This window comes from Candoia aspera, chromosome 8, assembly GCF_035149785.1.
Source record: "Candoia aspera isolate rCanAsp1 chromosome 8, rCanAsp1.hap2, whole genome shotgun sequence".
NCBI lineage: Eukaryota > Metazoa > Chordata > Lepidosauria > Squamata > Boidae > Candoia > Candoia aspera.
Window position 1 is genome coordinate 67,814,994 of NC_086160.1, and position 23,329 is coordinate 67,838,322.

Genomic DNA, 23,329 nt, shown 5'->3' on the forward strand with positions numbered 1-23,329 from the left:
TTGATGTGAGAACTGTGGTTTGTTTGATCCGGAATGTGAGCTGAGCAAAATCAAGCAGTCCCAATAGAAGAGAATATCTGTAACTCAGGGTTGAACTGTGGAGTTCTTGGTGTTCTCTGAGGTTGCTTGCTTGCTTACAGACGTTTCATTACCCAACTAGGTAACATCATCAGTACCCCAGTTGGGTAATGAAATGTCTGCCAAACTGAGAGAGCACCAAGAATTCCACAAAAATCAAGCAGTATTTATTCTGGCCTTCGAGATAAAGCTATGGGCTGAAATACAGAATTGCTGAACATCATGCTATATGCTGGACACCAGATAGTTCCCTGTGTGTTGCAGTATTAATTTGACTTATGTCGTAAGGTCAAATTAAGGAGTCCTTTCAGTGTTATGGTTTATATGGCTGAGGTTAATGTTTTTCTTTCTCTTCCTCATCTTTTAAAGCCCCCGGATGAGAATATCCTTCATAGTGTTTTCCATGCAGGCAACTGTAATTCTGCCAATAACGCAAGATAGGTAAGTAAATGTCATCATTGCTCATTTTTAAATGCTAGCAAGTACTTTTTTTTAAGCAACAGAACTATGAACATTTTCAGTGATTAAAATTATGCAGTTTATAATAATTGGGTAAGTAGCGTTAGACCTAATTCAGGGCCTCTTGGTGATTATCTGTTTCCTTGTCATATGAATGGCCATGTTGGATTGCTATTTTGAATACCTCCTTGAGGACATTTAAAGTCAGTTTACCTCACTCTGCCTATTCTAAAGCTTTCATTGTAACTCCCAGAGAACTCCACAAGTTGTTACCAAGTTCAGCATTCTTAAAGTAACACAACTGCAGATTTATCATTTAGTGTATATACAGTTCTAGTGTGTAAGCCCATCCATAGATAAGCCGACCCTTGAATTTTTAACCAAAATACTATGAAAAATGTGCCACCCATGGACAAGCCAACCTACATTTTTCATGGTATTTTGCTTGAAAATTCGAGGGTCTGCCTCTGCAGATGAGCTTATATGGGAAATACGGGTACTTTTAAAAAGTGTTACTGCATATACTCACAGATAAGCCCATCCACATGTAAACCAAACCCGATTTTTTGGGTGCATTTTGGCACCTTAAATTCTCAGCTTATCTGCAAGTATATAGGGAACATGAGAGGGAACTAATCCTATGGAGCATATTTAGTTTTGATTCAGTGGACAGTCAAGTACTGAGATCTAATTTTATTCTTCCCCTTGGCCCCATCCATTACTTTTTGGATTATAGCCTCTGATGTATCACTCAGACATCAAGTACAGCCTTTGGCCCAGAAGAAATGGGCACCTCCTAGCTCCAGAGCGTGAGTCTGCTCTCTCACTTCATTCTAGGGGTCAGCACCTGTTATAAAGGTTGCTGGGACAATGTGGGTGGCATACAACTTTTGAAAACTCTTGACATGCCATTTAGATGCTGAGTCACATGGTAGCATTATCTGGATATGCTAATACATTAACTGGGAGTAAGCCATGTGCCTTCTCAAATTTGACGGCAAGAACGAAGGACTTGGCAAAATGAGTCTTAAGTAGGGTTTGGAAGGAAGACAACCAGCATGATAACTGTGAGGGATAAAAATGTGCCTTTTCTGAAAGACAGAGGTGTGAGATTCTTCAGCATATGTTCCACTGAGATGTTCTATTTGTAACTGTTAAGCACAGACAGCCTCCAAGTTGCTATCAACGGATTGTCTTCCCCTGCTTTTGTCTTGAATTCTAAGTGCTTCCAGATTTGCTGGGTTATTTCAAGGTAGCCAACTTTTCAGAGCTTGTGTATTTGCTTTCGTTGTAACAAGCCATCACCTATTAAACTGTGCAAATGTCTGCTTTTCTTGTTTAAATATGTTCTGACTTGTACACAATTACTCCCAGAGATGGAGAAAGGATTCAGAATTGAGTTTTCGGACAGAAGGCTTTGAGATCAAGAAAGAGTCAAGAAATGGGCATCCACAGGAGGGAACAAGGGTGGGCAGTGAAGAAATATGCATTGTGACATCATGATAGAAACTCTGTGCCATGCATACTTGAGCCCAATGCCAAGACATTGCAACACCCGTTTCATCATTTCCCCCCCCCCCCGCTATTGCAGTTTGTACTGGGTGCCTGCGAAATGAAAGAAATAGTATGTTTTATTTTGCGGTGTTCTGCTAAACCTGTATGTTTCCACCATTTGCAGTATAAGTTATCTTTTCCTCTAGACTATTAGGAATGGGCTGAGAGTTCAGCAGAGATACCCCAGATTTATTAAAGTATACTTTCAAGGAAAAGAAAGGGTCCAGTTCTTATTGTGGGCGAAGCTTAACTCTGTGCCCAACTGCAATTTTTGAGCAATTAAGCTAATTTGTGGCATTGCATGTTGGCTCTGGGATGGTCAGTTGATGAGTTCCTCATTAGCTTTTGATATTCTTCTGTTGTTGGTCTTACATAGCAAATAGTTTGGGAAGTCTGTAATGCCCTAGTCCCATATAGTTTTGTCCTTGCATAAAACAAGAGCAAGGAGACAATAAGGAATGCAAAACAGGATTCTGAAGAGCATATTGTTAATCATACTAAGATCAGCTATAACAATATCTGTAAAGATCTGGCTTCTAAAGAAACCCTTGGAATTGGAATTGATATGGACAGTGACAAAACACAATCCCCCACTTTTATGGGTTGTGTTTTGATATTTCAGTATTCCTCAGATGCTGAAGTTTTTTATAATTTTAGTTGTAATTGTTAATGGTTATGTTTTTACACTTTTCCCCCTCTTTTCTTTTTAACCTTAACAGCAGAGGAGGGGAACATAAGCTGCTCAGAGGACCAACTTAGGACCAACACCCTGCTTGATACTGTTGAGAAAATACTGATAGGTGCTTGATATACATTCTGTTAATTTTCATGCCTTTTGGTCTACACTTAACTAGTTTTGCTAATCAGGTTGTCATGGAGATACTTTGAAGGTTTGCTGGAATCAAGATATTTTACATCTATAGCATTCCTATGATCTACTGAGGAATTACCTGATTAAAAAATGAGATAGGGTTATTCTGCCAAGATTGGTTCTTGACAAACCATGCTTACTTCTGGTGGTGAGCCCACCATTTTCAGAGTGCTTATGGATTTAATTTTGTATGCTCTTCCCTTACACTGATGTCAGATGGACTGGTCCAGCCTTTCTCAACCTTTTGACCCTGGAGAAACCCTTGAAATATTTTTCAGGCTTTGGGTAACCCCTGCACATTCAGGCTCAAATATAGGCCAGAAGTTACAAAATTATTATATTTGTTTCATGGGTAGGCCTGTATATATGCATTAACAGTGTTCCTAGACTAAAAATAAAGAATGAAACTTACCTCTTTAATATGAAGTTGCCTGAATTTGAAGTAATTTTTAAAATAAATTGTGATCTTCCAGAGAACCCCTAGTGACCTCTCGTGGAACCCTAGGGTTCCACGGAACCCTGGTTGAGGAACCTGGGGATAGCCTGTAGTTCTCTAGATTCCACTGTTTCATTTTTTGAAGATATGGACAATATTTGTCCCCCCTGGTCTGGCATTTCACCATTTCCCTCAAATTTCTCAAGATAATACATCAAGGTTGAGTCAGATCATCAGCTAAATTCCTTCACTATCTTAGGATCTGTCTCCTATCTGTCATGGGAGATTTTAGCTCATTCAAAGTAAATAGGCATTTTCTGACCATCCTCATGTCATTTGCAAGTTTTAATCTAGCCCCTTCATCCTGCTTTTCCCAGTTCCCCAGTGGAACACATTTCCAGTTGTAGGAGAAAAATTGAGGCAAAGTAGAGGTTGACTTTTTATCTATTAGTATTTTTCTGTCTTTATTGAGCATCTGGCATATTGATCTTCTCTCTTCCTTTTATTTTGAACATATTGAAAGAAGTTCTTTTTGTTATATGTGTCATCTCATCCCAGCTCATTCTCAGCTTTAGCTTTCCTGACAATCTTTCTGTAATTTTGACCTACCTGTGTGTTTCCTTTGTGACCTCTCCTTTTTCATACCCTCTTTCTTCTTTAAAAAGTCTGTTCCTGCTGTAGATATATATATATATCTACATATAAATATATATCTTGCATCATTTGTCTTTTAGATTTAGAGAGTCTTCGCCATCATGATATAGGGCAATCTGGTAGATGTAGTTTATTTAGATTTTCAAAAAGCTTTTGACACATCTTTCACCACAGATTCCTGAGGAAACTTGAGTAGGCTTTTTCCAAACTGGGTGACTTCCAAAAGTGTGAATTCCGCCTCCCAGAATCCCCCAGGCAGCCTGCCTCTTGCTGAGAATTCTGGGAGTTAGTCAGCACATCTGAAGGACAGCCAGGTTCATGTTTATCAGTAATTTGTGAAAGAGTAGGAAGCATTAAGTGATAATAAATGGTCAGATTCTTCAGTGGACAGATACAGCTACTCCTAAGGTCTGTACTGGAACTGATGCTCTTTAATTTGTTCAGAAATTTTCTGGGGAAAAGCAGTCAAGTGGCTGATTTTGCTATCAACTCCTTTGCATTTAAGGTGCTTAAAGGGATTAAGTCAGAAACAAATTCACCAACTTATGGCTTAGCTATTTATTTATTTTTATACCCTCCCTCCACATAGAGTCATGTATTGGTATACAATACCAGTATACCAATGATAATGATATTGTATACCAATACAATACCAGTATAACAAACAAAAATGATAATACCAGTCTCAAATGAATGCAAATATAATTATACATGAAACTCATAACTAATTTACTCTCAGGATGGAATAATAAGCTTACTGAGGTTTGCCACCTTGAGTTGACCCTATATATATCTATATATCTATATCTATATATCTATATATATGAATGAATAAATAAATAAATAAAAAGGTGGGATAAAAATCTAATAATAGTAATACTGGTGACAAATCAATATAGGCATGTTCATGACAAATTTTAACCAAAGGCCCTTCTAAATAGCCCTCATTTGGACCATTTTCTAAGGAGCAGGAGGGAATAATACCATCCATATATACAATGAGAGTTGTTGTGTAGAAATATAGGTTTCTTACACTCTGTAGGATCTGGTGTAGTAGAGTAACCTGTAGCATTCCTATCTGGGAAATGTGTGCTGGAAGTAAATAATCCTGCAGGTATCAAGTCATATAGCCATTTCATGTGAGTCAGGCATAGAATTACTGCAGTTTACTATTAAAGCAGATTGTTGCGAAGTGTTGCTTTGCATTCAGAGGCAAAAGGGTGCTGTGGAGTGTGTGGGGTCTTCAGTTCCTTAAACCAAATGTGTCATGCTCCACAGTACCTTTTTGCCATCAGATCTGAAGTTCTGCACATCCTTATTATAAAGCACATTTGGAAAAAAGCGATATGTCAGCAGTCTTTCTATTATATTTGGTTGGCCAAAGAGGACTTTGGTGTATCCATTGACTGTTGATTCAGACTATTTCTTTGGTGTAATCCAGAAATTTACTCTATATTTGTTCCCTTAGAAACATTTATGATCTGGGGAAGGGTTGCTCTCATCTAATTTGGATTGTTCTTTTGATCTGTTAATTTAAATCAACACTGAAAATCAAGTCACTTCTACTCAATTACTCAAATCAGTTAGGAGAAAGGGCTTTCGGCATGTAGAAGATCCCATCTGAACTCAGTTCAAAATGTTGGATTGACTCAAACTGAACCTCCAGATCAAAGCTTTACCCAGTGCTGCATCTTTCTGTTGCACAAGGCAGTTAGAGCAAAAAAAGAAAAAGCATAACAGAAATAACCAATGTGAAAGTGCACAGTTCATAAAATAGTGAGCGTTCATGATCAACCTGGAGGTTCGGTCTAGGAGGGACAGTCTTGGAGTTAAGAGATCTGACAGATGAGTGAAAGGAACTCATCAGGGAGGAGAGTCCCTTATGTGCCTACCACTCTAGAAAATACGGTTGGTGCAAAATTGAGCTTTATTAAAGCTCTTTTGATTGGTTTAAAAGCATGATAAGCAACTGTTTTATTTTTCCTCTACCCTTTCCTTCATTTTCTTCATTCAAGCAGCAGCCGCCATTGCTGGGGCTGGTGCTGGTGCTTGTGCTGGTCCTCCTCCTCCTTCTCCTCCTCCTCCATCATCACCCTCCTGTTCCAGAATATTACAACACAGATGCTAATCTCTTTTTTTCTTTTTCTTTTTTTTACTGTGGAAGCTACTTTCTTTCCTTTTTGTAATCATTGGGCTCCATAGGTGAAACAGGGCTGCAGGTGTCAGAAAATGCTGGGAGGTCTTTGGTTCGATGCTGGATAAATACAACCGATCCGATTGTACGAGAGCTATTTTTTGCATTGCAAAATCTGGTTTGGAAAAAAAAAAAGAAGCAACCCTGGAACTTGATTTGTCATTTGTTTCTTGGCAGCGGAACTGCCAGAGCCTGTGGACGGTCTGCCAGACATCCCCTGGCAACCAGAGAGCGTCTGCTTTGTAATCTGCCTTCGTACATAATCAGTTTCAGGTTGTTTTCAATAGACGCCGAGTGTAAAATATTTTGGATTAAACAGATTGCATTGACTTTATGTAACTTGTTCAGCTGCCATCTATAGCACACAGCATGTCTTCTGTTGCAACCAGGACTACAAGTACTGTACAGATATAAATGGCTTCAGGCAAGGGGTTTTTCCCCCTCTAGTCTACCTTTTCATTTGCCAGTGAGAGGGGTCAAAAGGAGAGTGATTCAGAAATTTGAAGTCTGCTGATTTCTCTGTATTTTAATCTCCGTGTGTACCTACAGTATGTCTATAAAATTATGACAAGTGTAATTTCATTTTGTCATGAATAACTTTCTTTTTTTATTGGTCCCATCATTTCCACTTTCCAACTCTGGGTTGAGAGGCCTACTTCCGGCAAGATTTCCACCTGTCCACAGAAAGAATCATGGAATCTGTGGAAAAGACTCTTCTGTTCAAGGCTTCAGAATGGTGGAAAAGCCACTACCTAAAGCTGGGATTCAGCCTTGAGTAATTTAGGGCTAAAGAGCATAATACATGACCCATAGTTAAGAACAGAGCCTATTGTAGCAAAATTCAAGTTAAATACACAGTGGTTCCAGTTAATTACACAAGACTACTTATACAGTATTATACAATAATACTGTTCCAGCTTGCATACAGATTTGACTTAAGGACAGACCTTGGGAACAGAACTTGTTCTTAAACTGGGGACTACCTGAATGCCCTGTGCAGGTGCTCCTGCGGGCTCCTTATCTGACCTGATTTTATTTGAAAAAAATAAATGGGATCCTGAAATTCTTCAAAGCTAACCGCCAGCATCTGGCATCACACTTATTTCCAATAAAGCTTTGAGACATCTCAATATGTTCCCTATCATCTCAGCTTACCTATGACTTTTTTCTGGGCAGGTAGATACACTCCCAGATTTCTGAGTTTGAATCACTTAGTTGATTAAGGAACTAAGGAAATCACAGTTTTCCTTTTTAAGAATGGCTGTGGGATCATTGTGGCTAGGACTATGATATTTGGGCCAGAAAAACCTGCACGACCGCTAGTGTTAGAGTTTCCCGTATAGGCTGAGGATCAACAGGCAATAAAGGGAATCACTTGGTTGACTTCATGAGTCATTGATCGGCTAAATTCACCCAGTGCGCAAGGAGTCTGTTTAGGTGCAGCCATGGAAGGCAAGATATTTTAGAATTCTGGAGTGAACACTTTTGGCTGGAGAAACACTGCGTTTACAAATCTTTTCTCTCCAGGTATCTACCAAGCTACTAAGGGCTGAGATAACTCCTGTAATTTTGGTGTCTTTAATAATCTTTTTCATTACTTTCCCCTTATTCTTAGGCGAGAAATTGAGAGAGGCATTGAAGAATTACTAAAAGTTAAGCCAGGAGGTGAAACATACATGCATGAAGGATTAAGAGAAGTAAGTTCCCTGCAATTTCTTAAATGGAAATGCAGCATAGTTCATTACTGTTTGAGAACTTTCAACCTTCTGAATCATTTATGCTTTTTTTTTTTAATTGGCAATATTTTTAGCCTGCCCCAGTCCTGAAGAACTCTGGGCAGCAAACATGATGATGGTAATGATTCTCCCTTGTGAAGCTCTTTTACAAATAAAACAAATCCACACACATGGATACACACACAAAGAACCGTGGCTCATAGAACTATGTGGGTTGCTTCAGGATCGAGAAATGGAACAGAAAATTCTGGCGTAATATCTTTGGAAGGGGGCATCTTCTACCAGGGCACCTAGCTAAGAGGAAACTAGAATGAACACGCCATGAATTGAAGAAAGATTTCACTGCTAACTAAAGTAAATGCAAATGTTTTCTCTAAATGAATTGTAGTGATGGGAGTGAAACCCACTTCGTTAAAAGGATTGCAGCCTTGTCCAATGTTGTAATGGGCTGTAAAAATACCTTTGAGGAACAGGAGGAAGAGCCACAACCAAGACAATAGTCAGGTAAAAGAAATTTGAGTCTGAGGCAGAAATGTAATTTGAGAAAGCGTCTCGGACTTGACCGTTCCTTGTTCGCACAGAGAGAAAGGGAGGCAAGGGGGTAGTGCGTTCAGGCTTGCAAGATTCTGTTACTGTAACCCTATAATAAAAGTAATGTTAAGATTCATAACTTTGGTTTCCTAGTCTAGTCTACCTTGAAGGGCTGACAAATATGCCACAAATAATTCCTTTTCCGGTCAAGGAACTCTCTAATTCTCTGAAATTACGCATGCTTGCTGAAGTACTCAGCCCCATGGCCTTAGCTGTCCAGTCTTTCCTGCTTATTTCTCATAAAGAAATTATATATTTTTTGAGTTATTGCTCTTTGGGAAATTGTAGGACTCTTAAAGTAATAGAGTTGACAGGGTGAATGTGGAGCTGGGTTTAGCCTCATATAGAGCCTTCCGCTCTGCTCCCCAATAAGATAAAGTTTTACTCACCTGCTTTTTTCCACATCAAAAATAGAAGATCTGAACTTGATCAGAACTGCCCCACCCCCAAATGTGGCTTTCTTGCAGGAAAAAAAAAATAAAATCAGCCCTGCAAAATCAAGAGGCGTAAGTAACCATTTATTGAGTTTGGGTGCAACTTGATGAGCTTGTAGCTCATTATGATTCATAATTTTTATGCTGCGTTCTTTTTCTTCTCCACTTCTAAATGCAAGTGTAAGAGTACAAATTCTTTTTTTCTCCAGGCAAATAATCAGATTGAAAAAGCACAAGGGTCCAGTAGTGTAATCATTGCCTTGACAGATGGAAAGTTGGAAGGCTTGATTCCACTGTATGCAGAAAAAGAGGTGAGGGTTGAATTGAAACAGCACTTCCTGTTGAGTTCAACATTTGCACATGTGTGTTATTTCTTGGCAAATGTAGACACGATTCTTTTTTCCCATTCTCTCTGCTACAGGCACAAAATGCCAGGTCCATGGGAGCCAGAGTTTACTGCGTCGGAGTCCTCAATTTTAATCAAGAGCAGGTAGGGACCTCTGTCTGCGGGAACTTAGAGTCTGCTTATAAATGAAAATGTGGCAAAGGTGCTTTCTTATTTGAGAAATGTCCTTCATCTTGGATCTTTTCAGCAACTCTTTTGTGCTTTGGGGTTCTTTTTCTGGGGTGGTGGTGCCTGTTTTCCAGGTATGTTAAAGTGTATCTGGCAGCTGACACACAGTTTTTGTATATCACTTAAAATGGGTGGGTAGTCATACCACCATTGTTTAGTGAATTGCTGCTGAATTTCAGAGGCATGATTTATTGGGGGTTCCAGGATATACAGACACACCACCCCCAAAACAGGGGCATATGACTTATGGCCCATAACCTGCCCATCCACCTGTTATGCATTCAGTGTAACATGTAGTGTGGCCCTCTGAAGCTCCTGTTTCTGCTAAATTGGATCATTGTCCCTCTGGCTCAAGATTGTTCTGTTCGGCTGGTTGCTGTTTGGTGCCTTGGATAATACTGTTAATGGGCATGGTGAGAAACAAGGATAGCATAATGGTTAGGCTAGTTTTAAAAAAAAGAATCAACAGATTCAGAGAGAAGAACCATATATGGAACTGCTCCTTTGTGTTTTCCTTTGGTGACCTTTCAGAGCTGGGAATCTTCCTTGAATTGGGTTTGTTTGTTTTGCAGTGAGAATTAGAAAAATTATGACTAGTAAACAAGATCCTGTCTGTACATGTGGTTCTATCTAAGCCATTCGTTTCCCTGCCCTAAATCTTTGCTAAATCTTGTGCATGCCTATTTGTGCCTAAAGGTTGGTAGCACAAATCTGTGTTGTATTTGTGTTTACTTCCCCAGCTTGAAAGCATTGCTGATTCAAAAGATCAAGTCTTCCCAGTAAGGGAAGGATTTCAAGCTCTTCGAGGGATAATTAATTCTGTGAGTATTTGCAAAAGCACAACTTGTTTAACTTGTAAGGTTATTATTTTTTTAAAAGACATTTCTGCAGTTTCTTCATTTTTATGTTAATGATTGGTTGCCTAGGCTTTCTCTAGCTTGAATACTCTTGCAGAATGAGGTGATTTTGAACAGACTAAAATTGCTTAGTTGCATGATCAAGCATCTAGAGATGCCTTGTCTGAGACAGAAATAGAAAACTGGCTTTTCAGGTGTTCCTGAGTGACTATTCCCAGGATTCCTTACCATCAGCCCCATTTGCTAGATCTCCTGGCAGTCACAATTCAGTGTCATCTACCTATATTTAAGGACTGATAGGCTGTAGAAGAGAGAAAGATTTTCTCCTATTATATGGTTGAACTTCATTCAGCCAGAACCATTATGGTTGGCTGCATATCCCAGTGTGATATTACTTAATTACTTATGCTTTATTTATGGCCAAAGACCAGTAGTCCATTATGTATTATACACAATTAAAAAAGAAATAATGGGGAAAGAATAAAAGAATAAAATTATTCAAACAACCAAGTGAACTAAGTGGTCTATACCACATAGCCCAAACAGAGTGTGTGTGAGTCTGTCTGTATCAATATAAGGATATATAGATAAAACTAGTGATACTGGCTCTAAAATGGTATCTCCCTTATAGCAATAGCAGTATAATAGAACTTAACAATCTATCTATACATTTCTGAAGATGAGTCAGTCAGTAGAAAAGAGGGTGTTTTCCTCATCCGATCTACCTGGAAGGTTGGATGATTCTCAGTGGTTGATCTTTATGCAAGTTGTATAAAACAGTGCTGCTTCCCTCTGGCCCATTATCTGGATCTGACATGATGGATCTCCATTTACAGAAAGACAAGTTGGGATAGGTTTATGTTCTTGTGCAAGACAGTGTGACAAGATATATAACCCTGTGCATGGTATTTCCCCTGGACAGCTTCACATGTTTCTATTACAGGGAATTTATTTTGGAAGATAAATATACTGGCAGGGTTTGATTCCTAAAAAGGATTCTTAAATAAGACTTTATTGGGTTGCTTAATGGTTTCTTTATAGATGAATTGTGTCTTTAAATTGCACTTTGCCTTGGAGGAACTGTATTGATTGAATTCCTTTCCTTAAAGAAAATCATGGTGTGAAAGCTTTGTGGAACAGCTCAACTGTGCATATTTGTTTCTGTGCTAAAATAAATACACAACTCTCCATTAAGGAAAGCTGTATGCTGCAGCAAATGTAAATGCATAAAATTTTAATAAGATTTTTTTTGGAAATATCTGCTAACGAACTTGTTTTCTGTTGTTCACTGTGGATTAAAGGGATTCAGTCAAATAGGTCTGGGTGTTTATATCTGCCAGTTCATCTGGTACATAAAAACATGGGTTTACACCAACTGTGAGTCAGGAATTGCTGCTATAACTGGAATACTTAAAGCTGAGCTACTAATAATTTGAGCTATAAATCAAGAAACGTAGGCTTTTATCTGGCAGGTAATCAGACACCTGTGGTAGCTCTGGGATACTACGACCTGAGCAGATGAGGTCTGGCTCAGATAATGAGGGGCCTGATCCTTGTAGGACACCTGGCCCCAAAATACGCTGATAGCTATAAAAGGCAGAACAAATGCCATCACATGTCGTTGAAAGGAGAGTGCAGCAATATCTCCTATTCAAGATATACCATCAACTGGGGGTCCAGCCCATTCCCCTCTGTTAGAAACAACTTTCCAACTCCAGACCTTTGTTCTTCCCACTCTTGGTCTTTGTCCTCCTTTGGATCCTAGGCTTTACCTTGTGGAATTTTCTAGCACTAGAAGTCTGGGTTGTTATGGACATCTCTCCCATCTCCACCTCTGCCTTTCTCCTGCCAGCAGACTGCTGATGACTCAGATTTCAAGGCAGGTCAGGCATTCTCTCATTATTCCCCTGATTCCTGATTACTCTCAGAAAGTCTATGACAGCCTTTCTCAACTTTTTGACCCCGGAGGAACCCTTGAAATACTTTTCAGGCCTTGGGGAACCCCTGCACATTCAGGCTCAAATATAGGCCAGAAGTTACAGAATGATTATATTTGTTTCATGGGTAGGCCTGTATAGATGCATTAGCAGTGTTCTTAAACTAAAAATAAAGAATGATACTTACCCCTGCATTTGAAATAATTGTTTAAATTAATTGTGATCTCCCAGGAAACCCCTAGTGACCTCTCGCAGAACCCTAGGGTTCCACGGGACCCTGGTTGAGAAACCCTAGTCTATGACGCTGGAATGAAGTCTTACAAACTTGTATTTGTCTGGTTTTCTGTATGCATTGGCCGGTGTAGGACCCTGTACCCATAGATGTAGCCTGTTTGAATGTGGCTTTTCTGCACTATTCATCTCCAACCTGGATTGTTCTGGATGGGTTTGAACTAGAATTCATAGAATTCCCAGCCAGGATGGCTATACATGCTTTGAGAGCATGAAGCATTTTATGCACATACACCCCATACAGATCAGCTGTCCCTTGTAGAGATTATTGGTATGATGACTCCTTACTTTGACCCAGAGATTTATTTTATTTTATTTATTCAATTTCTATAGCCGCCCATCTCAGCAAGTGACTCTGGGAGTCTTACACTGATAAAAACCATAAAACAATTAAACAATTACAACTAAAATAGTTACAATACAAAATAAGTATACGTGGCTGCCAGGTAAACAATGTAAGATGTTAATATAGCCAAGAAACGGGACCATTCCCAAGCTCATGTGCACACTTGTATTCTTGAAGCTGTTTTTTTTCTGATGGTACATTATATACTGTATCTTCACAAGAGGAGATGGTTATATGAAGGTGCAGTGATAGTAATTCTGTATCTTGCTCCCATAAAGTTATCGGGATTGTGGTTGGAATGTTATGTCCTGTTTCCAGGAGGTCCAGGAAGAGTAACAACCCTTTGTATTCTCTTTAGTAGTTGTGTCGCTAAATAGATACTAGTGCACTGGGTTTGTTTTCTCAGTACAAATGCCCTGTGTGGGTTGCTGATACATTCTTTATGTACAAACCTGGCTGTTAGTAGAGACTCTCCCTTGCTAAGTTGTCTAGTTCTCCCTTCACCAAATGTCTAATTCTGATTTCCCTTTTTGTTACTTCAAGTAAAACCTGTCTCGCTTTGGGACGTCTCAGATGTTCTGCATTTTCTTGGTTGTGTCACTGCCCACCCAGTGGCACAAAATATGGCCACACAGAAGTAGCAGTATATTGATAGCCAATGACACTTTGGAAAGAGTCTCCCTTTTGGGAGAGATGGGTGGTAACAGAAATTTGAAATAAATAAATAAAAAGATTAAAAAATCTGTTCAATATGACCTTGGATCTGCTTTTGGCCAGACGTTGAAAACAGTAGCATGTCATGAGTGCCGTTGAGCTAAAGTCATCAGCGCAATGGCACACATGACAATGGCAAGGAAATAGGTGAAGGGGTACAAGATAAGTGGCCATCAACCCACAACGACTAACGGCCAACAAACAATAGCTAAACGGATCACGGAGCACACCCAAGCCATCAGCGGCAATACAACGGGGATCGCCCAGCTGAAAGCAATCAGCAGAGGAATGGGAAACCTGATGATGGGCGATCCCGGAAACCCTCACCCACCGGCAGGGCAACGTATTGGACAAAGGGGGGTGACGTGACCGTGAGCGAGGGGGCGCTGACCGGCGCGGGGTATTTAAACCCCGCACCGGCGCGCTCCTGTCACTCTCAGCTTTTTTCTACCAACGCTGTACCTGCCCTGCAAATAAACCAGAGCCTGATCCGCGAACCAGTGTCTGAGTGTTATTCAGAGGCAGGCAGCGCATGACATAAAGCTGAGAGTTTTAAACTCAGCCTCGCCGAGCCCCACCGGACGACAACGAGCCGCGGGAGGAGTAGACGGCGAGAAGACCAGCAAGATGAGGCCGGAGCGGCGCGGGCAAGGAGGGCGAGCCGCGCGGCAAGAGACAGAGGAGGACCGACCAAGGCCAGAGGCACCGCGGACTCCCGGAGCCATGGACGCCCACCCCACCCGACCCGAGCCTCAGCTCCAACCCCAAGGGGAGATGGCGACGGAGGCAACCCGACCGCGGGAGGGAGCAGCACGACTTCCGAAACCAGCGGAGGACCCCGCGCCCCACATCGCACCCCAGCAACGGGCGTGGAGCGACAGCCCAACGGCGGTCAACACGGAGGAGGACGACGGAGACACCCATCAGACGGCGGAGGAAGCGAACCCGCGGCAGAGGGACGATGAACCCCGCCGGCAACCCACCCCCGAGGACGCGCCAACGGAACCGGCCCCAGCGGCGGCGCGGGCTGTGGACGAGGAGGCACGAGCTGAACTCGCGGCCATGCGGGCTCAACTGACGGAACTCCGGACCATGCTCCAGTCGCTTATGCCCCCCGCGCCACCCAACGACGTCCCCGCACAGGCCCACACCCCGAGCGAAGCACCGAACCCACACGGGCCAGCGGAGGGTCAGCAGACGGCACAGGCGGCCGACACCACACCCCGGGAAGCGAGAGGCGGGGCCGCACAAAACGCCCGGGCCCCAAAGGACTTCCCCATCTTCTTCGATGGGACCCCCACAAAACTCTCGTTTTTCGTGACCAACGCTAGGGAGTTCATGGGGAGGCACGGACACTCCTATGACTCCGAGGCCGACAAGATCGCCGCCGTGGCGATCAAACTCCAAGACAGGGCGGCGGACTGGTACGTCCAACTGTACGAGTCCAGCTCCCCCGCCCTCGCCACCTTCCCTGCTTTCATCAATGAGATGAAAAACTACTTCGAAGACCCCCTAGCCAAAGTAAGGGCAAAAAGCGCACTCCAAAGACTTAAACAGGGCACACGCACGGTCCCTGACTACGCCCTGGAGTTCAAAGCCCTCGCGGGGAAGGTCAGCGACTGGTCCGAGACCACCCTGCTGGAAATGTTCAAAAGGGGGCTCAACCGCGACGTTCTCCAATGGGCCCTCTACCGCGACGACCCAGAAACGTTACACGGGTGGATCCACCTCGCGGGGAAAGCCGAACATGCGCACCGCACCTTCCTCATGACAACCACGGAAGACACAAACTATGCCGGGAAAAAGGTACCCGCACCACACGGGGGGATGGCCGGCCCCATATACCCAAAAAAGAAGTTCAACCGGGAGCCCTGCGGGAGGTGTGGCAAATTAGGGCACAAGACGGTGGATTGCTTCGCCAACCGACCGCCGACCAGCGCGCCCAAACCCACTCCGAAAATTAGCCCCAAACCACCCAACCCGGGGCCGCCCCCTCACCGCCGAATGACCGTGGCCACAGCGACACCAGAAGAGGGCTGGGATGCTTACTGGGGGGAAGAGGACAATGCAGACCCCGACCAGCCGGCGGGAAATGCTCCCCGCTTGCCCTGAAACGCGTGGCGAGGCAGGCGGTGGGACAGCAGCGCGGACCACCTCAACGAAACGACGAAAGCCCCGTAATATTGGCAGCAATTAAACTCTCTGCCGGCAACGGAGCCACCACGGCCGCGGCACTAGTGGACTCTGGGTGCTCAAAAAACCTCATCCACCCCGACCTAGTCGCCAAACTCGACCTCCGCTGCTTCCCCCTCCCCACGCCGCTGGCATTCCACCAGCTGGACGGCTCTACAGCGGGAGGGAAACCAGCCACGCTACAAACCGAGCCGGTCACCCTGCAAATGGGCACTCACACCGAGCGCACATCGTTCGTAGTCACGCACATCGGACGGCCCATTGCAGTCCTGGGGATGCCATGGCTCGCGACAAACAACCCGCGGATCAACTGGGAGACCCGCACCTTCACATTCGGCGACGGCGAGTATCGAGCACCAGTTCCAGCGGGCAGAACCAACCCCACGGTAGGACGAGCGGAGGCGACCACACAAGACAACGCCGCTACCACAGCAGACCTACCAGAACAATACGCCGACTTCTCCGAGGTCTTCGGAGAGGCAGAAGCTGACCAACTACCCCCCCACCGCAAGACGGATTGCCGGATCGACCTACTGCCCGACGTCCCCTTACCTAGACCAAAGATCTATTCGATGACCCCGAAGGAGATGGCAACCCTCCGGGAGTTCATCGATAAAAACCTAGACAGGGGATTCATAGAGCCAGCATGCTCACCGGTCGGAGCCCCCGTCTTATTCCGGGAGAAGAAAGACGGGACCCTACGGCTCTGCACCGACTACCGGGGCCTAAACGCGGCTTCCCTGTCCAACAAATACCCCTTGCCCCTGGTGAAAGACATGCTCGCCCACCTGTCCACGGGCAAAGTCTTTTCCAAACTGGACCTTCGCGAGGCGTACTATCGCATCCGAATCAGGGAGGGGGACGAATGGAAGACGGCGTTCAACTGCCCCCTAGGCGCTTTCCAGTACAAAGTACTGCCCTTCGGACTCGCGGGGGCCCCTGGGGTGTTCATGCAACTCATCAATGAGGTACTGCATGAACATCTGTTCAAAGGGGTCCTGGTCTACATCGACGACGTCCTTATTTACACAAAAACGCACGAGGAACATGTAACCCTAGTCAGGCAAGTCCTCGACAAGCTCAGAAGGGCGCAGCTCTATGCCAAGCCTACAAAGTGCGAGTTTCACAAAGAGCGCCTAGACTATCTGGGGTACCGAATCTCCGGGGACGGCATCGAAATGGACCCCGCAAAAGTCGAAGCGGTGCTAAACTGGGAGCGGCCCCGCAACAGACGGCAACTACAGAGCTTCCTCGGATTCGCGAATTTCTACAGGTCATTCGCCCGGGGGTTCGCTGAGATAGCCCTCCCCTTAACGGACCTCCTCAAAACCAAAGGGGTGGGGGACACCCGACGCGCCAAGAACCCAGGCACAGTGCTGAATTGGACTCCCGCGTGCCAGACCGCATTCAACAAGCTGAAAGCGCTGTTCACTACGGAGCCAATCCTCGCGCACCCGGACCCAGAACGGCCGTTCGTGGTCCAAGCCGACGCCTCAGACTTCTCCCTGGGAGCCATCCTGCTACAGAAAGACCCCACGGGACTCCTGAAACCATGCGCCTACCTGTCAAGGAAGTTCTCCGAGACAGAGAGGCGATGGCACGTCTGGGAGAAAGAAGCCTTCGCGGTGAAATCGGCACTAGAGACATGGCGACACCTACTCGAGGGAGCCACCCAACCATTCGAGGTCTGGACTGACCACCGGAACCTCGAGGCCCTACGAACGCCTAGACGCCTTAGCCCAAAACAGGTCCGATGGGCCCAATTCTTCAGCCGCTTTAATTTCCAGCTGAAGTTCATGCCGGGCAAAAAGAACTTCCTGGCCGACGCCCTCTCCCGACTGCCCCAAGACGAAGAGCCCGCCCCAGACACCATTGGGACGGTCCTATCCGCCTCGCAACTGGGGATGGCCGTGACCACCCGAAGCGGCGCACGGAGGCAGCTCGACTCTACGGCGCAGCCGACGGCGGGACAACCGGCGACTGAAAGAAGCCAACCGCAACTACCAGGGGGAATGCGCACGGACCTCGCCGCCGCCCTCAAAACCGACCCCTGGTTCCTGGCAAACCCCGACAAGGTAACGATGGCACAAGACCTGGCATGGGGGGAAGGCAGAATCTACGTCCCGGACTCGCAACGCCAAGCGATCTTGCATAGGTCACACGACGCCAAGCAAGCGGGACACTTTGGGTTCCTCAAGACCCTACACCTAACACGGCGTCAATTCTGGTGGCCCGCGCTCAGGCGAGACGTAAAAACCTACGTGGCGTCCTGCCCAACGTGCGCTAGGGCCAAACGGGCACCAGGCAAACCCGCGGGGCTATTGCAACGGGTGGCAGAACCCTCCCGCCCATGGGAGGAAATCTCTATGGATTTTATAGTGGACCTCCCACCCAGCCAGAAGAAAACGGCCATTTGGGTGGTGAAGGACTACTTCTCAAAGCAGGCCCACTTCATCCCCTGCACGTCGGTCCCATCCTCACAACAGCTAGCCAAACTCTTCCTCATCCACGTGTACAGGCTACACGGATGTCCCGCACGTGTAGTGACCGACAGGGGCACACAGTTCACCTCCAAATTCTGGCGGGCCTTCCTGAAGCTGACGGGGACCCAACAGGCCCTATCTACGGCTTGGCACCCTCAGACGGACGGAGCCACAGAGGTTCTTAATGCCACCTTAGAGCAATTCATACGATCATATACTAACTACCACCAAGACGACTGGGCTGAACTGGTCCCATTCACCGAAGCCGCATACAACAACGCCGTCCACACGAGCACGGGGAAAACTCCGTTCGAAGTAGTCTCGGGGCGCGACTTCATCCCCATACCGGAGCTACCTCAACCCCCGGAACCCCAGGTGGACGCTAGCGACTGGGGACGGAAGATCGCGGAAGCATGGCCAGTAATCACGGCGGCGCTGAAGGATGCACAGGCAGCCTACAAAGAGCAGGCCGACAAACACCGGCGCCAACAACCGACGTTCCAGGCGGGGGATATGGCCTATCTATCCACCAAGTTCCTAAAGTCAACCCAACCCTCGAAAAAACTGGGGCCTAAGTACATCGGGCCGTTCCGAGTCACGCAAATAGTGAACCCGGTAGCAATACGCTTGGACCTGCCACACAACCTCCGGAGACTCCACCCGGTGTTCCACACCAGCCTCCTGAAACCGGCAACCACCTCCCGATGGCACCCAAGCACGCCACAGCCCGCACCGGTGATGATCGACGGGCAACACCACTTCGAGATAAGGGACATTCTCGACTCCCGCAAGCAACGAGGAACTCTACACTATCTGGTCAGGTGGAAACACTTCCCCCACCCGGAATGGGTGGCGGCGCACAACGTTAACGCGCCTGACCTGACCAGAGCATTTCACCGGGCATACCCCGACAAACCGCAACCAAGGTCAGCAAAACCAAAAAAAAACTGTTAGTAGAGACTCTCCCTTGCTAAGTTGTCTAGTTCTCCCTTCACCAAATGTCTAATTCTGATTTCCCTTTTTGTTACTTCAAGTAAAACCTGTCTCGCTTTGGGACGTCTCAGATGTTCTGCATTTTCTTGGTTGTGTCACTGCCCACCCAGTGGCACAAAATATGGCCACACAGAAGTAGCAGTATATTGATAGCCAATGACACTTTGGAAAGAGTCTCCCTTTTGGGAGAGATGGGTGGTAACAGAAATTTGAAATAAATAAATAAAAAGATTAAAAAATCTGTTCAATATGACCTTGGATCTGCTTTTGGCCAGACGTTGAAAACAGTAGCATGTCATGAGTGCCGTTGAGCTAAAGTCATCAGCGCAATGGCACACATGACAATGGCAAGGAAATAGGTGAAGGGGTACAAGATAAGTGGCCATCAACCCACAACGACTAACGGCCAACAAACAATAGCTAAACGGATCACGGAGCACACCCAAGCCATCAGCGGCAATACAACGGGGATCGCCCAGCTGAAAGCAATCAGCAGAGGAATGGGAAACCTGATGATGGGCGATCCCGGAAACCCTCACCCACCGGCAGGGCAACGTATTGGACAAAGGGGGGTGACGTGACCGTGAGCGAGGGGGCGCTGACCGGCGCGGGGTATTTAAACCCCGCACCGGCGCGCTCCTGTCACTCTCAGCTTTTTTCTACCAACGCTGTACCTGCCCTGCAAATAAACCAGAGCCTGATCCGCGAACCAGTGTCTGAGTGTTATTCAGAGGCAGGCAGCGCATGACATAGCAGTGGCCCAGCAGTAAGATGGAGAGGTTGGGGAAGTCAAAAGGACAGTGGAGAATGGAAGGTAGAGAAAGAACATGAATAGAGAAGGGGAACTGAGGTAATTTATGAAGGGCAGCCATTTTAATGAGTAGGTGCAGAATTCTCTTGGCTGCTAGATCAGTTCCTGTGACTTAAAGCTAGTGTATCAGTATGTGGTCAGGAGTTTTTGGACTTATCATCCATCTCTTTCAGAAGGCATGTGGTTGCACTAGAAATAGAATTCTGGAGCAAGAGATGAGGGATAGTGGGATAATTACCCATTCTCTGGCCCATCCCCTGTATTTCACAGATGGTAGCTAGGATATGTCAAATTTCATGCGGTAGTTCTCTGCTTTGTAATCTAGGGGTTTGACTATAGGAAAGATGGATAACATTTTGTGGGTCAGGGACCACACTTATCTTTTGAGTATCATGCCAGGGGCCACACCCCCAAAATACTGGGTACAAGTAGTCCTTTGTGACCTTTTTCGCCTGTTCATGGCAAAAAAAAATCCATTGGGGAAGCTGGATTCACTTAATGAATTTGCTTAATTCACTTAATGACCATTGTTAAAATGGTCGTAAAATTGGGTCTAGTCACGTGGTGACTCAATTAATGACTGTACCGCTTAACAACCAATTTTCTGGGCCCTATTGTGGTAGTTAAGTGAGGACTACCTGTACTTTGATTTTCTTTACTTCAATTCTGTTTCATTAAAACGGAATATACTTCATTTGAACACACTGGTCATATGTTTAAAAAGTTTCCTCTTCCACCACCTTAAAAATTAAAATTTGGTAACAGTTTTGGGGTGTTTCTAGGCTCCCCCCCTCGAGGGTTTTCAGGGTCCTATGTGCGGCCCTGTGATGGCAAATTATGCATGTTGGGTGCAGATTCTTTTGTTTTAATATGGGGCTGAGGCTTGAATGATTATAGCTAGGAAAAAGTATACTGTACCACTTTTGTTTGCATTGCAAAGAATGGACAAACTGATGTCTTATAGAATTATTTTTGATTTCTGCGTTTTGAAAAACAGATTCTTAAATAATGTTATTATCAGAGCAGGATTTGATTATTCTGAATAGAGTAACGTTATCTGGAGAAATACAGTAGTGTAGAACATAGATATGTTAAACTGCAAGTGACCTTTAGCCAGCTTTTCTGTTGTTAATGTCTCCCAACTTTACAAAACTTTTACATGAACACAAATCTGTCAAAACAAATACAAGTGGAAAGTTGAATTGCCTGTGAAAAAATGCTGAAGTACGGCTAGGATATCTGGGCCACAAAAAATGTGTCCAATCGCTAGATGTAACCATTTAATTATTTTTGTGTGTGTGTGGTTGGACACTTTGTGTTTTTTTGGTAACAGTTTTGAACATTGTAATCTTTAAACAAGAACAATGAGTCAGAGCGGTAACTGGATGGTGAAAGACAAAGAATCTCAGAAACTCTTTGTTTATCCCTATGGATAGGAAAAGTTGAAAGTTGAATAAATTATGCAGTGTTTGGTATGAATGTGGTAATGTAAACCTAATATAGGCTTGACGGTTGAAACACACTAAGAAAATCCTGGCTGCATCCATATTTGTGACATGGTCCCACCCACTCTGCATCATTAGCCTTTCTGTTGCAGCCCTTGCACCCCTGGAAGTCTTAACTGCACCCCAGCCATCCAAAGGTTTGCACGTACAGATCGGTTCTGCCCTCACATGTATGCTGTTCCAGATGCATTGCGCTGAATGGTTTGCAAAACACTTCACCATTTCTGCAGTCCATTACACAACCTGTGTGTATAGAAGAAGACACATCCTATGTAAGACTTGCGTAAAATAGGCAGTCTTCTGGATTTGTACAGTTACTGTTTTGATTCTGTATCTACAATAATCAGCTTGTAGTTTAACCGCTGAAACGTAAGGTATTTGGCAGTCTGTTTTTAGTTTGATTAGCATGTGGTCTGCAGCACTGGTGATCAGCACTCTTTTCTTTGTGATTGCATCCTGCTACGCCAGCCTTCCCCAACCCGAACATCCTTCAGATGCATGGACTTGAACTGCCGATTTCTTAGCAGTGGCCATGTTGGCTGAAGAGTTCTGGGTGCTACATGGAAGGGACTGCCGCCCCCCCACCCCCTCAGTAGATTGTTGGGCATATAAAACAGAACATTTTGGGGGGAGACGCAGGCTCTTTTTCCTGTTCCAACCTGATGACCACCAATGGATTAGGCCTGCTCTCCGCAAATTTTCCAATCAGCATGACAATTGGAATTACTGGCTATTGTTGTTCTTAATAATTATACGTATATACCATTTGTCCTTCCAAAGAATGGGGGTGCCAACACATCTTGAAGGCACAATGTTGGAGGAAGGTGGGGCTAAAAGAAGTCCAGGTAGGCATCCTGATGCACGTTAGGCTACCCCAAAAGTTGGATAGAGAGGAACAGTGCTTTATCCCTTTCGGTGCTATCTCCTCACCCCTTGTCATTATTCTTTTACGAAGTCCCCCACTCCAAGCGCAGCTGAGCAGAAAATACAGGCTTCTGCAAGGGGCCAGAAAAAGTTGTGGTAGCGATGTGTTCTTGCTTTTATAAAAACCTACTCCATTAACAGAAAGCATCTGATTATTAATTCCAAATGCCCTTAATTGGAACATTTCCTGAAGGAGAGGTGGGGGGGGGGGAAGTACCATATTTAGATTTTGCTTGTAGTGGAAGAGCCAGGAAATGAGCCATAAAGAGCTTCCCCAGTAAGAGGAGGAAGGAGGAAAATGAAGAGGAGGTGTACCAACTGAGCACTGAAGGGAAATTATTCCGATTACATCAGTCCTTTTTAAGTCCACATGGAATAGCCTAACGCTTGAGCTGCTTTTGTTCTGAGATTTACAGCAAACTTGTTAGGGATTTCTGTGTGCTGAGCCGGGATGGGGGAGTAGCAGAAAGTGGGATGGGGGTTGGTGGGGATTACTTAGTTGACTTGTTAAAGCAGCCCAATGGCCTGGAAATGAAACATTTCTCTCTTCCTAGCCTTCAGTATTGCACAGGGCTTAATTTGACATCCGCTGACATATTACAAATCATATAATGTTCTGGTGTTCAGATGGCTGCTTAGAAAGGAGAAACTTCGCGGGTAACTTTCCAGGTTCTGTTGTTCCTCCTTCCACTTG

At 44.9% G+C, this 23,329-nt stretch overlaps 1 protein-coding gene across 1 annotated transcript in view; it reads left to right on the plus strand.

Annotated features, from left to right (window-relative positions):
* ANTXR2 (ANTXR cell adhesion molecule 2) overlaps window positions 1-23,329 on the plus strand; it is a 134,204-nt gene that overhangs the window by 8,933 nt on the left and 101,942 nt on the right. The window contains exons 3-7 of the mRNA XM_063310767.1: window positions 448-519; window positions 7,862-7,943; window positions 9,217-9,318; window positions 9,429-9,497; window positions 10,322-10,402. Coding sequence (XP_063166837.1) covers window positions 448-519; window positions 7,862-7,943; window positions 9,217-9,318; window positions 9,429-9,497; window positions 10,322-10,402 — 406 coding nt within the window. The remainder of the gene's footprint in view (window positions 1-447; window positions 520-7,861; window positions 7,944-9,216; window positions 9,319-9,428; window positions 9,498-10,321; window positions 10,403-23,329) is intronic.